The sequence below is a fragment of the Loxodonta africana genome, chromosome 21 (genome assembly GCF_030014295.1).
Source record: "Loxodonta africana isolate mLoxAfr1 chromosome 21, mLoxAfr1.hap2, whole genome shotgun sequence".
Lineage (NCBI taxonomy): Eukaryota > Metazoa > Chordata > Mammalia > Proboscidea > Elephantidae > Loxodonta > Loxodonta africana.
Window position 1 is genome coordinate 75,418,385 of NC_087362.1, and position 12,420 is coordinate 75,430,804.

The 12,420-nt window shown below is 40.2% G+C and overlaps 1 protein-coding gene across 9 annotated transcripts in view; it reads left to right on the forward strand.

Annotated features, from left to right (window-relative positions):
* PHKB (phosphorylase kinase regulatory subunit beta) overlaps nt 1–12,420 on the forward strand; it is a 248,057-nt gene that overhangs the window by 157,625 nt on the left and 78,012 nt on the right. For all 9 annotated transcript variants that reach the window (XM_023555674.2, XM_023555679.2, XM_064274128.1 and 6 more), the window contains one exon: nt 5,187–5,281. In XM_023555674.2, the coding sequence (XP_023411442.1) occupies nt 5,187–5,281 (95 nt within the window). The remainder of the gene's footprint in view (nt 1–5,186; nt 5,282–12,420) is intronic.

Sequence of the window (12,420 nt, forward strand, 5' to 3'; positions counted from 1 at the left end):
GCTGAAGGGTGAACCTCTGGAGTGACGACATTACTATGCTAAAAGGGTATCCGGAGGCCATACTCTTGGGGTTTCTCCAGTCGCCATCATGCCAGTAAGTCTGGTCTTTTTTTCTAAGTTAGAATTTAGTTTATGTTTTTTTAAAAAGGAGTATTTAACTTTTTAATACATCTGGAATTTTTTTATTTAAGGTATGAGATTGGGGATCTGTGTTTTCTTTTTCTTCAAATACCGTATTTCTTAATACATATGTTATTAATATGTGTCACTGCAGCTGAGAATCAGGCTTTTAAGCACATAATTTTACCCCGTAAATTATTTCTGAGCATGTTTTAATGTGTCTTGTGTAATTTTGGGAAACCCTGGTGGTGTAGTGGTTAAGAGCTATGTCTGCTGACCAAGAGGTCAGCAATTTGAATACACCAGGCACTCCTTGGAAACTATGGAGCAGTTCTACTCTGTCCTGTTGGGTGGCTACAAGTTGGAATCAACTCAGTAGCAACAGGTTTGGGTTTCTTTGGTTTTTTTTTTTTTTTTTTTTTTTTGGTTATGTAATTTTGGCATCATGAGAGAAAAAAAAAATTGTTTAGTTACCTTTCCTTGAAACTATTATTTCATTAAAGAAAGCAAAACTCTTCTTGATATTTTCTTTCTATTCTCAATAGTCACTGTTTGAAGTAAACTTAGGGTATATTTCATAAACCTTTTTGTGCATAAAAAGTACAAGGGTTCATGAACTCAGTCCCTGCCTACTAAGAATTTAAAGACAGCTGTCCGTATTTATGGAAGTACCGAATTATCTTTGAGATTGGTAGAATGTAGACAGTCGTTGCTCTTTGTTCTTTTATTTTCATTTTAAACTTCTGCATTTGGTTAGATGCAAGCTCTTTCAGGTTTGTCAGGCTTCACCAGAAAACCAGTTCCATGGGAACTGGTACAATGAGGAGCTCTGAAATGGTAAAAATCAATACTCTGAGAAAAAATGTGTTTATTAACTTGACCTTTTAAGGATATTCATCACTTTTACCATTATGAATGTTAATCGTTATGGTAATTAGTGTTTCCATATTTATCAATCCTTTCGTTTCTTGTTTTGTTTAATAAGTGTATTAACTGCCTACTGAGTGTCAGGTGATGTGCTTGATAGCATGAATAAGAAGCATGCAACCTGTGGGACTGGTTATGGATGAGCACATAGTATAAGTGGGAGCATGAAACTAGATACAGAGGTGTAGTACAAAAAGAGAAATGAGAATAAGAAGCAAAGAAATAACCTTGCAAAAGACTTGTCTAACCTTTTGAGTCATATCAATTTTGATAGATTAGCATTTATGCTTTCCAAGGATATTGTTGTTGTGCTATTGTCTGCTGCCGTCCAGTCAGTTCCGACTCATAGCAACCCCGTGTACAGCAGAACTCATCACTGCCCGGTCCCACGCCATGCTCACAGTCGTTGTTATGCTTGAGTCCATTGTTGTAGCTACTGTGTCAGTCCCTCTTGTTGAGGGTCTTCCTCTTTTTCACTGACCCTCTACTCTACAAAGCATGATGTCCTTCTCCAGGGACTGGTCCCTCCTGATAACATGTCCAAAGTATGTAAGACACAGTCTCGACATCCTTGTCTCTAAGGAGCATTCTGGTTGTACTTTTTCCAAGACAGATTTGTTCATTCTTTTGGCAGTTCATGTATTCTTCACCAACACCACAATTCAAAGGCATCAGTCCTCCCTGGTCTTATTCATTGTTCATCATTTGCATGAATATGAGGCGATTGAAAACACCAAGGCTTGGGTCAGGTGCACCTTAGTCTTCAAGGTCACATCTTTGCTTTTCAACACTTTGAAGAGGTCTTTTGCAACAGATTTGCCCAATGCAATGTGTCTCTTGATTTCTCGACTGCTGCTTCCATGGGTGTTGATCATGGATCCAAGTAAAATGAAATCCTTGACAAGTTCAATCTTTTCTCCATTTATCATGATCTTTCTTATCGGTCCAGTTGTGAGGATTTTTGTTTTCTTTATGTTGAGGTGTAATCCATACTGAAGTCTATGGTCTTCGATCGTCATCAGTAAGTGTTTCAAGCCCTCTTCGCTTTCAGCAAGCAAGGTTGTGTCATCTGCTCAACACAGGTCGTTAATGAGACTTCCTCCAATCTTGCTGCCCTGTTCTTCATGCAGTCCAGCTTCTCGGATTATTTGCTCAGTGTACAGATTGAATAGGTATGGTGAAAGGATACAACCCTGACGCACACCTTTCCTGACTTTAAACCACACAGTATCTCCTTGTTCTGTCTGAACAACTGCCTCTTGATCTATGTACAGGTTCCTCATGAGCACAATTAAGTGTTCTGGAATTCCCATTCTTTGCAGTGTTGTCTATAATTTGTTATGATCCATGCAGTCGAATTCTTTTGCATAGTCAATAAAACACAGGTAAACGTCCTTCTGGTATTCTCTGCTTTCAGCCAGGATCCATCTGACATCAGCAATGATATCCCTGGTTCCATGTCCTCTTCTGAATCCAACCTGAATTTCTGGCAGTTCCCTGTGGATGTAGTGCTGCAGCTGCTTTCGAATGATCTTGAGCAAAATTTTACTTGTGTATGACGTTAATGATATTGTTCAATACTTTCCGCATTTAGTTGGATGACCTTTCTTGGGAGTAAGCGTAAATATGAATCTCTTCCGGTTGGTTGGCCAGGTAGCTGTCTTCTAAATTTCTTGGCATAGACCAATAAGCACTTCTGTTTGTTAAAACATCCAAGCATATAAGGATTCTTAATTTGTCTTTCACCATTTATAAGTTAAAAAAAAAAAAAAAAAAACCAAACCCATTGCCATCAAGTCAATTCCGACTCATAGCGACCCTATAGGACAGAGTAGAACTGCCTGCCCCATAGAGTTTCCAAGGAGCACCTGGCAGATTCAAACTGCTGACCCTTTGGTTAGCAGCCATAGCACTTAGCCACTACGCCACCAGGGTTTCCCATTTATAAGTAGCAAAATAATAAAGATAGAATTTCATTTCCATAGAATGACAGGGAAACATTTATTATGTAGAATGCTTGTTGGTAATAGAAATTTGTTCATATCAGTGATCATACAAATGAGATAGAAAATAATTTGCTGCTTATTTAGAATATCAGTGTACTCATCAACCCTGCATCATGAGGTAAACCAAAATTAATAAATGGAAATTATGAGTAAATATTTGCCATAACTAAGCCTATATTGGTTTGGTTTAAATTTTGCAGAAGTGCTTTTTTAATAGAGAGAAGAAAATTCTGTAATATGCCACCTGATTTAGAGAGGAAAAATGTGACATCAAGGCCTAAATTGTAGTGCTCCGTCCTCTTGGTATCTCTTCCACCTGCATTGTTTAGAATGTCAGTGTCCCTAAAGGGCAGTATTAGTCCCTGGGGGGCCCTGGTGGCTGCTGTTAGTATGTGGTGAGAGCCCAGGACCCAGAGACAAATTGCCTGTGTTTGAACATCAGCGCTGCCATTTACTAGTTATGTGCCATTACTGGCTATGTGCAAATGGCTTAACCTCTCATTGTTTCTGTTTCATCATCTGTAAAATGATAAATTTTTTCCAAGAATTAATGAATTAATATATGCAGAGTGCTTAAAAAAGGAGCAGCTGGTGAATTCAAACTCCGACCTTTTGATTAGCAGCCAAACTGTTAACCCCTACACCACCAGGGCTCCAGCAGACAAGTAGTAAGCACTGTGTGAGTATTGCTGCCGTGGCTGGGACCACGGCTTCTACTGCTGCTTCTCCTCCTACTCGTTCTTTTTCTTGTTATTCTACTTTTAATATTACTTTTATTATTATTCAAGAGATCCTTCAAGATTTACCAAAAAAAGCTATTGGTGATTATGCCTATTGGATAACACTGTAGATGTGTTCCTGAAGTTACTCCAGAAAAGAATACAACGTTGAAACACTCCGAAAGTGGCAAAGAAATTTATGAGCATCTCTGTGCTTGACTCCATGCTGTTTTTCAGAATTAATTCACTGCTCCAAAGCAACACCTAAAAAGCTATGGATGAGGAGCCATATTTCTTTCTATATATAATATATATATATATATAATGTAAATATACACAGGTAAATTTAAACAAAATTGAAGCATGGTGTCATTTTTACATGATCAGTGTAAAACTGTAGATCAAGAATGAAATGAGCACATTTTCATAGCTTAAATGCAGTAAAAATACAGAAATGCGCAGACTTGCTTTAGTAGCAGAAGTTGGATTTTTTTTTTACCATTGTTATTCAATTAATTTGAAATTTGCATAGATAGATACTGCCAACTTGCACACCAAAGAGGTTATGCAGAATTACATTTCAGGGTCTTTTTCTATCCCCAGCATATTGCCCTCTAGACCCTTGGAGAATCCTTCAGGTACTGATGGATATCTCTTGGCTGTGTTGAGAGCAGAAGACAGCAGAAAAGCACTGACTTAGTGCCTTCTTCCCTTTCGTCCTAAACACTCTAGTCTTCTGTAGCTTTTTTTGGTCAGTCTAGCTAAAGGTTTGTTGATTTTGTTGAGTTTTCCAAGAGCCAACTTTTGGTTTTATTGATATTCTTTATTGTTTTCCTATATTTTATTTCATTAATTTCTACTATTATCTTTAGTGTTATCTTTAGTATTGTTTTCCTCCCACTTGCTTTAGATCTAATTTGTTCTTTTTTTATCCACTGTCTTGAGGTGGAAAGATTGTTGATTTGAGAGTTTTCTTCTGTTTTAATATAGTTATTTACTGTATAAATTTCCCTCTAAACACTGCTTTAGCTATATCCCATAAATTTTGGTATGTTGTTTTCATTCATTCATTTGAAAGTGCATTAGAAAATATTTCCCAATTTTTGTTTTGAGTTCTTCTTTGACCGATTGCTTACTTAGGCCTGTATTGTGTAAGTTCCACGTACTTGTGTATTTCGCTAATTTCTTTCTGTTATTGAGTCTAATTTCATTCCATTATCACTGGAGAATGTGCTTTATTGAGGCTTGTTTTAGGACCTTGCATGTCATCTGGAGAATATTCCATGTGGACTTAAGAAGAATGTGTATTCTGTGCATTGGATGGAGTGCTGTGCAGACGTCTGTTAGGGCTGTTTGGTTTATAGTTCCATGAATATTCATTTTTTATAATGTTACGTCCCTTCTTTCTTTTCAGTCGATGAATTAATCAGCCCTAAAGACATTGATCCAGTTCAGCGCTATGTCCCACTACAGAATCAACGTAACGTGAGCATGAGGTTTTCCAATCAGGTAAAGGAATCTTTTTTCTTAATTTAGCCCTAACCAAAGGCTTTAAAGCTTAATTGAAGACAAAATTTTATTCTGAATGGGTTTTTGTTGCTCCTACTTAAGGGCAAAGCTGCTCCCTCTTGCAGTTAGTTAATATTTACTTTAGTAAAGGGCTATTTATCAGTAAGGAATTAGGAGTCAAAGATGTCCAACACAGTGTCTTTCAGGTAAGCATTGTCATCTTCAAAGTGGTTGCATTTAGGTGCCAGGTATCTTTGAAAATACATAGATCATGAGGCTTGTTGGGGTGACGGATGAGATGGCACTCCTACTGAAGAGAGCCAGACCCCATGAGAAGCCCTGTGCATACTGTGTCTCCCTGGCAGGACTGAGTGGCTGACAAATTTGCTCTTAGTATTTGCTGACATGTCAGGGGAGGAAACAGTTTTAAAATCTTTAAATTTAGTTGCTATGGATGCAGACTGTGTTGTGTCAACAAAAATAAGTGTTTGCAGGATCAGAAAGATTGATGTCGACTTGAGCAAACCCTGAAGTATTAAATGATACCAGTAATGAGGACTGTTAAAATGAAAACGTTGTGGATTGTGGAAAGTGCCTGAGGAGAAAAGGAATGAACCTGAGTGTGGGCCTGGAATTCCAAGTAGTTGATGAGCATTTAATAAGAATAGCGTTGGCAGTTACAGAAGACATGCTTGGAAAGTTGAAATGCTCCTTTATTTAAAAAAAAAAAAAAGGCAGGTACATATATACACATACATATGAAACATGCACATGCACATATATGTATGTATATGTTTGTGTATCTGTATACACACGGACATACATGTATGTGTATGTTTATGTATACATACACATACACACATCTGTACACACAAACATATCTCCAAGGCATCAATAAATGTTTGTTTTGCTGGTCTTCACCAGATCATTTTATTACTCAGTGTGGTTTATAGATGAGAGGTTCTTTGAGAAACTTATAAATAAATGTTAGGTTTTTCGCAAGAACGTAAAATCCTTATGTTAGCATGCGACAAGTTTCGCACTAGCCTGCTGGGTCCTCTGAGGTCGGGATTTGGCTTGCATCTTAGTTACCACTTGTGTCAGTGCATTGCAGGTGTACATTCCGTATGTAGAAGTGGCGGCACGGCGGCTGACCTCCTCTGATTTCACAAGGGAGAGGAGAGAGAGTTGAGATCAACATCAGCCCAAGCCAGATTCCTATGAGGCAGAGGTCAGACATCCTTCCACCCTCCAGTCTTTTTACCAACTCTGACACCAGCTTCGTGGGTCACCACAGCCACTATAGCCACCTTGCTCCATGGGCCAGGAAGCCCAGTGCACTGTCTTTCACCAGTTTCTTGGTTCTGCTGCTCTTGTTCCTCTGCTGCTGCCTTTTGCCATCTCACGCTGTTTCCATGTTAAAGCTCTCTCTCTCTTTCTGTCTTCTGGGTCTAGGAGGTTCTTAGCACAGGGACCCTGGATCCAAAGGATGCACTCTACTCCAGGCTTTTCTTCTTGATGGTAGTGAGGTCCCCCCTCTGCTCTGGGATTGGCTGTCTTTTAAGCCTAGAGGGATGGCAAAACTGACCAATCTCCTCATTAGGGTTCGATATGCTTTATTTGCATGGTCCCACCCTCCACCAGGCACCATGCACCTTATTTGCAGTATTAGCAAATTGTCCAGTCCCCTTAGTGGGCCACAAGTACCTTATTTGCTTAGTCACACCCAATCATTGTGTGGACGTTAAAAGACCACGCATGGCTAACAGGGCCATATTAAGTAATTCACTGCACCACACGTACAAATGTGAGCTGTGCAATTTCAGTTGAAGAAATGATCAAATTGGGAGTACACTCATCTTCATATTACACAGTGCCTTGACGCTGGGCCATTTTAAGACTACAGGCATTCTCCAGGTTACGAACAAGATCCATTCCTAAGTGTGTCTTTAAGTCAAATTTGTAGGTAGGTTGGAACAGGTGCATATGGTTCTTACTTAGCCTTACTGTAGTGCAAGAGTGGAACCCTGGTGGCTCAGTGGTTCAGAGCTTGGCTGCTAACCAAAAGGTCAGCAGTTGGAATACGGCAGCTGCTCCTTGGAAACCCTATGGGGCAGCTCTACACTGTCCTGTAGGGTCACTGTGAGTTGCAGCCCACTCAACGGCAGTGTTTTTTTTTTTTTTGGGGGGGGGGGGTGGGTAGTGCAAGGAAAGGCTTGAAGCCTTTTCAATGATTCAAAAGCTACACATTCAGCAAGTAAAGGTGGTTGTGATGAATTTGTTGTGAGTAGGCATTGGTTCAATCATTTCAAAGTGAAGGAAATTTTATATAACATTAAAGGGCAAGTAGGAGTTGCTGGTAAGTCAGATGTTTGTAACTCAGGGATTGCCTGTAGTGTGTTTACTTACATAGTACTTCACATGTATGATCTACTTCCCTAGAATCATGGAACCTCAAAGCTTTTTCTTAAATAATAAAGTAATAGGGTCATGGACTTGAGGTGTGGGGGCAGGAACCAGAGAACACCAAGGCATTTTATAGGCACATGACTAATAAAATTAGCCATTTAAGCAGTTATTTCATGCTTGACGCATATGTTGTTGTTGTTGCATGCAGTTGAGTCAATTCTGACTCAGTAACAACCCTATAGGACACAGTAGAACTGCCCCATAAGTTTCCAAGGCTGTAATCTTTATGGAAGCAGACTGCCATATCTCTCTCGTGCAGAGCAGCTGGTGGGTTCGAACTGCCAACCTTTTAGTGTAGCAGCCAAGGGCTTTTAACCACTGCACCACCAGGACTCCTTTTGACACAGCTAAGGGGAGTTATTGGTTATGTGTAATTTCTGGCACATGATGTACTGGCAATTTTTTCTCTCCCGCTCAAGAAAGCTTACCAGAGAACAGTTGAGTGATAGTAAGTTTTATAGAGAATTCACTCTTAATGCTTATCTTTTCTGTTGAAATCGTTTATTAACTTTGCTGCTAAATTATCTGTGGCCTCCTCCAGTGGAGCCACACCCTAGCTGAGGGACTGCGGTAAGGTAAGGACTGGACCTCCTCTTGTGCCGCCATGTGGCATATTACATCTGTGCAGAGTTGTTCAGAGCTTCCAGAGGGAAGCGAGGAGGAGGATTCATAGCAGAAAGCTGCTAGGGGCTGACACGCTCCCACCTGTTGGCAGCTTGGTTTTGATGGTGTGTAAAATGGTGAGAATTGCTTGCCACTTCCTCAGCCATTTTCAAGCAGCAGCTAAGACCTGGCATACTCATGTCCATTGCTGGTGCTGGGTAACTCATGGAGTGATGAAATGGAAGGGTCAAGACATATCCCTACATGTGCAGCCCTCTGTTTGGAATGCTGGTGTCATTGGCTGCTAAGTTATAATTGACTAGGTCAGATTTGTAATTAATTCATCCATGGGGACTGACTACATGCTTTAAACCAAAAAACAAACCTGTTGCTGTCCAGTCAATTCTGACTCATAGCAACCTTATAGGACAGAGTAGAACTGCCCCATAAGGTTTCTAAGTTGCAGCTGGAGGATTCAAACTGCCAATGTTTTGGTTTGCAGCTGAGCTCTTAACCGCTGTGCTACCAGGGCTACGTGCTTTAAACCCTGCCAAATGTTGGAAAAGTAAATAGAGGGTAGTAAAGTCCAGATAATTCCTGAAAATGAGAAATGTTGGAGGTCCTGACTACTACCCTCAGCTTCAAGGATTTGCTAAAACGGTTCACAGGACCTTACTAGGTTATGGTGTATTACAGCAAAAGCATACAGGATAAAATCAGCAAAGGAAAAAGACACATGGAGTGAAGTGTGGAGGAAACCAGGCACAAGTTTCCAAGTGTCCCTTCTGAGTGGAGCCGTATGGAATGCATCTAAACCCCCCAGCAACAGTGTATATCAACACAAGCAAAATGTTGCCAGCCACAGAAGCTTCCCCTAACTTGGGTGTCATGGTTTTTATTGGAGGTCAGTCATGTAGGCATGCAGCACCTGTGTGGCTGACCTCAGTATTTCAAGCTCCAGACCCCAGAGAAAAGGCAGGTGTTTGCCATAAATCACATTGTTAGCATTAACTGTCTGGACACACTGGTACAGTGTGGTCGAAGACTTCAGGCATGCACTAACATTCATACGGAACATTCCAAGAGCTCAGTTCCCAGGAACCAGCCAAAATATGCTTTTCTAGGGAATATGCAGAATTCGAGCAACACAGGCCTGTTTCCAAAATCCAGAAACAAGGAAAGTGCCAGAATATAGAAGGGTCCACACCTTCATTAGGCATAGGGCTGTTGACATGTTATAAGCCCAAAACATTGAGGACTAAATTGAGAGCTGTTGAATTTCTTAACTCTGGTGCCCAGTGGGATATACAGTTGCCCACCTACTTTTTCCACCTCTCAGGTTTCTTAGGACTCTACCTTCTACCCTTTCCACTGAAGGTATTTGCTGCCTTTCTGTGGGGACTTGTGTAATGGTGACCAACCAAAGAAAAATTTGTTGGCGCAAAATAGCTGGGGTATCAGGCTTAAATGCAAGGTAGTCCATCCAGGAAGTGGATTGGGCAAAACTTTTGTCTCTTTTGGCTTTTGTACAGCTTGATGAGCCTTGTAAGTGTATTTATGGTTTCCTGTGTGATAGGGAGCCCTGGTGGATTTGTTTTTGTTTTTTGTGTGCCTTAGTTGGAAAACCAGAGGCGCCCAATGTATCTAAATGGAAGAAGCCCTGCAATAAATCCTGCCACCCATGACCAGTGGACCAGGTGGGCACCCACCAATCATGCCCCCAGAGTACTCCCCGAATTTCATGGAAACATGTATTCTTACATAATATTTCTCAAAATCCATATTAGCAACCAAAAATTTAAACATACTCAGTGACTCAGCATGCTTCCATTAATGAAAACACATGATATCAACAAAAAATTCAAAGCAGAAAATAATTGGGTCTTGAAAGGGTTTTGACAATACTCATAGCAAATGCATTACAGGAAAAGTGAAGTACTTTTGCAGCTGGGTTTGAAGTAGATGCCTAGAACATCTAGGATGCCTTTTATTTCTTTTTCTTGCCTCAGCAATAAGGCAAAGTGACTGGAATTTCCAGTCCTATGCTGAATAAGAGTGATAAGAGCAGATGTTCTTGGTTTATACCCTCTGTATCTTACAGGGAAAGCATCAGTCTTTCTTCGTTAAGTACGATGTAGGTTTCTTCTTTAAGAGGTTAAGAGTTCCTCTCTATGGCTAGTGTACTGATTTTTTTTTTTAATCATGAATGGGTGTCGAAGTTCATCATATGTCTTTTCTGTACTAATTGTTACATTCATATGATTTTTTTTTATTAAAACAACCCATTGCTGTCGAATCAATTCCTACTAGTCATTAGCCTGTTAATATGGTGAATTACATTGATTAATTTTCAAATATTAAACCAGCGTTTCATACCTGGAATAAATCCCACTTGGTTGTGGTGTAGTATTCTTTTTATATACTGCTAAATTCAATTTGTTAAAGTTTGGTGAGGGTTTTTGTGTCTAAGTTCACAAGCAATATTGGTCTGTAGTTTTTTGTTTGTTTTGTACTGTTTTTATCTGATTTTGGTATCAGGGTAATAACAGCCTGATAAAATGAGGTGGGTAGTGTTCCTGCTTCTCTTATTTTCTGAAAGAAATTGTGTAAAGTTGGTGCTAATTCTTTAAATGTTTGGTGAAATTCTCGAATGAAACCACCTAGACCTGGAGATTTTTCAGGATGTTTTTAATAATTATAAATTCCTTTTCTTTAATGTTTTTAGGACTATTTATGTTACCTGTTTCCCTCTTGGCTGAGCTTTGGTAGTTTGTGGCTTTAAAGACATTGCTGCATCTCTTCTATGCTTTTTATTAGCCTGAAGTTGTTTATTGGATTCCTTTATTAACATTTTAATGGCTGCATTTATTGTGACACTCCCTGTTTCATTCCTGATATTGGTGTGCCTTTCCTCTTTTTTTGTCAGTCTTGCTAGAAGTTTACCAATTTTACTGATTTTTTTTTAAAAGGATTTTGTAAAGAACTGCCAGTGCCCTGGTTAGCAGAGTGGAGGTTGGATCATCCACTTGGGCTTTGAAGCTGCTCTGAGAGTAGACTGGCCAACTGGAGAGGAGCTGGAGTTGGAGTTTCCCAGTAGATGTCTGTTGGGCTTCCATTTTCCCAGCCCCATGGCCACAGTATAGCCTTTTCTTGATTTTGTCTTTGTTTTCTTGACTATGCCTATTGGTTGTTCCAAGTTGCAGGACTCTCCAGTGCTTTGTCCAGTCTATGTGGGCTCTCAGGGATGTCACACTGTGCCATTCCTCTGAGGTCCCTGGCCAGCCTAGCTTGCTTTCTTCTGTCTAGCTTTCAGAGTCCTTTCATCATTGTCCCTTGCCCGGTGGTGCAGAGGTTAAGTGCTTGGTTGCTAACCAAAAGGTCAGCGGTTCAAACCCACCAGCCACTCTGCAGGAGAAAGATGTGTCAGTCTGCTTCCGTAAAGATTTACAGCCTTGGAAACCCTATGGAGCAGCTCTTTGTCCTATAGGGTGGCTATAAGTCAGAATCAACTCAATAGCAGTGGGTGTTTTGGTTTGATGTCTGATTTTAACACCTGTGAGGTAAGTATTATGTTTGATTTTTAACACCTCTGTGAGATTAATCTACCCATTTTACAGATAGTTCATGTGAGTCTCAGAGAGGTTTAGTAATGTCCCTGAGGTCACACAGTTGTCAGATGGCAGAACCAATATGAAGGTGTTAAATAGCCAAGGAGAAAGAGGGAGGAGGTGATGCCAAGCGTCAGGAAGCAGCGATTTTCATAATGGTGTGAAGGAGCTAACGGAAAATAGTTTCCTGAACAGCCTGGCTCAATATCCCATCACAAAATAACAGTGGCACCTGTGCCATAGGGCAATGAGAGGCCTGTTATCTGAAACACTGAAAGCTAAAAATGTTCTCACATCAGTACAAATTGTATGATGGTGTCAAGGGAAAAAAAAAAAGCACCAGGCTACATTAAAACAGGCAAGGATGACTTTTATTCAAAAACAGAACAGGAAGAAAAAAAAAGGGGGAAAGGGACTCTAGTTATAGGGGAGCCGAGTAGTTGCCATCAAGTTGACCCT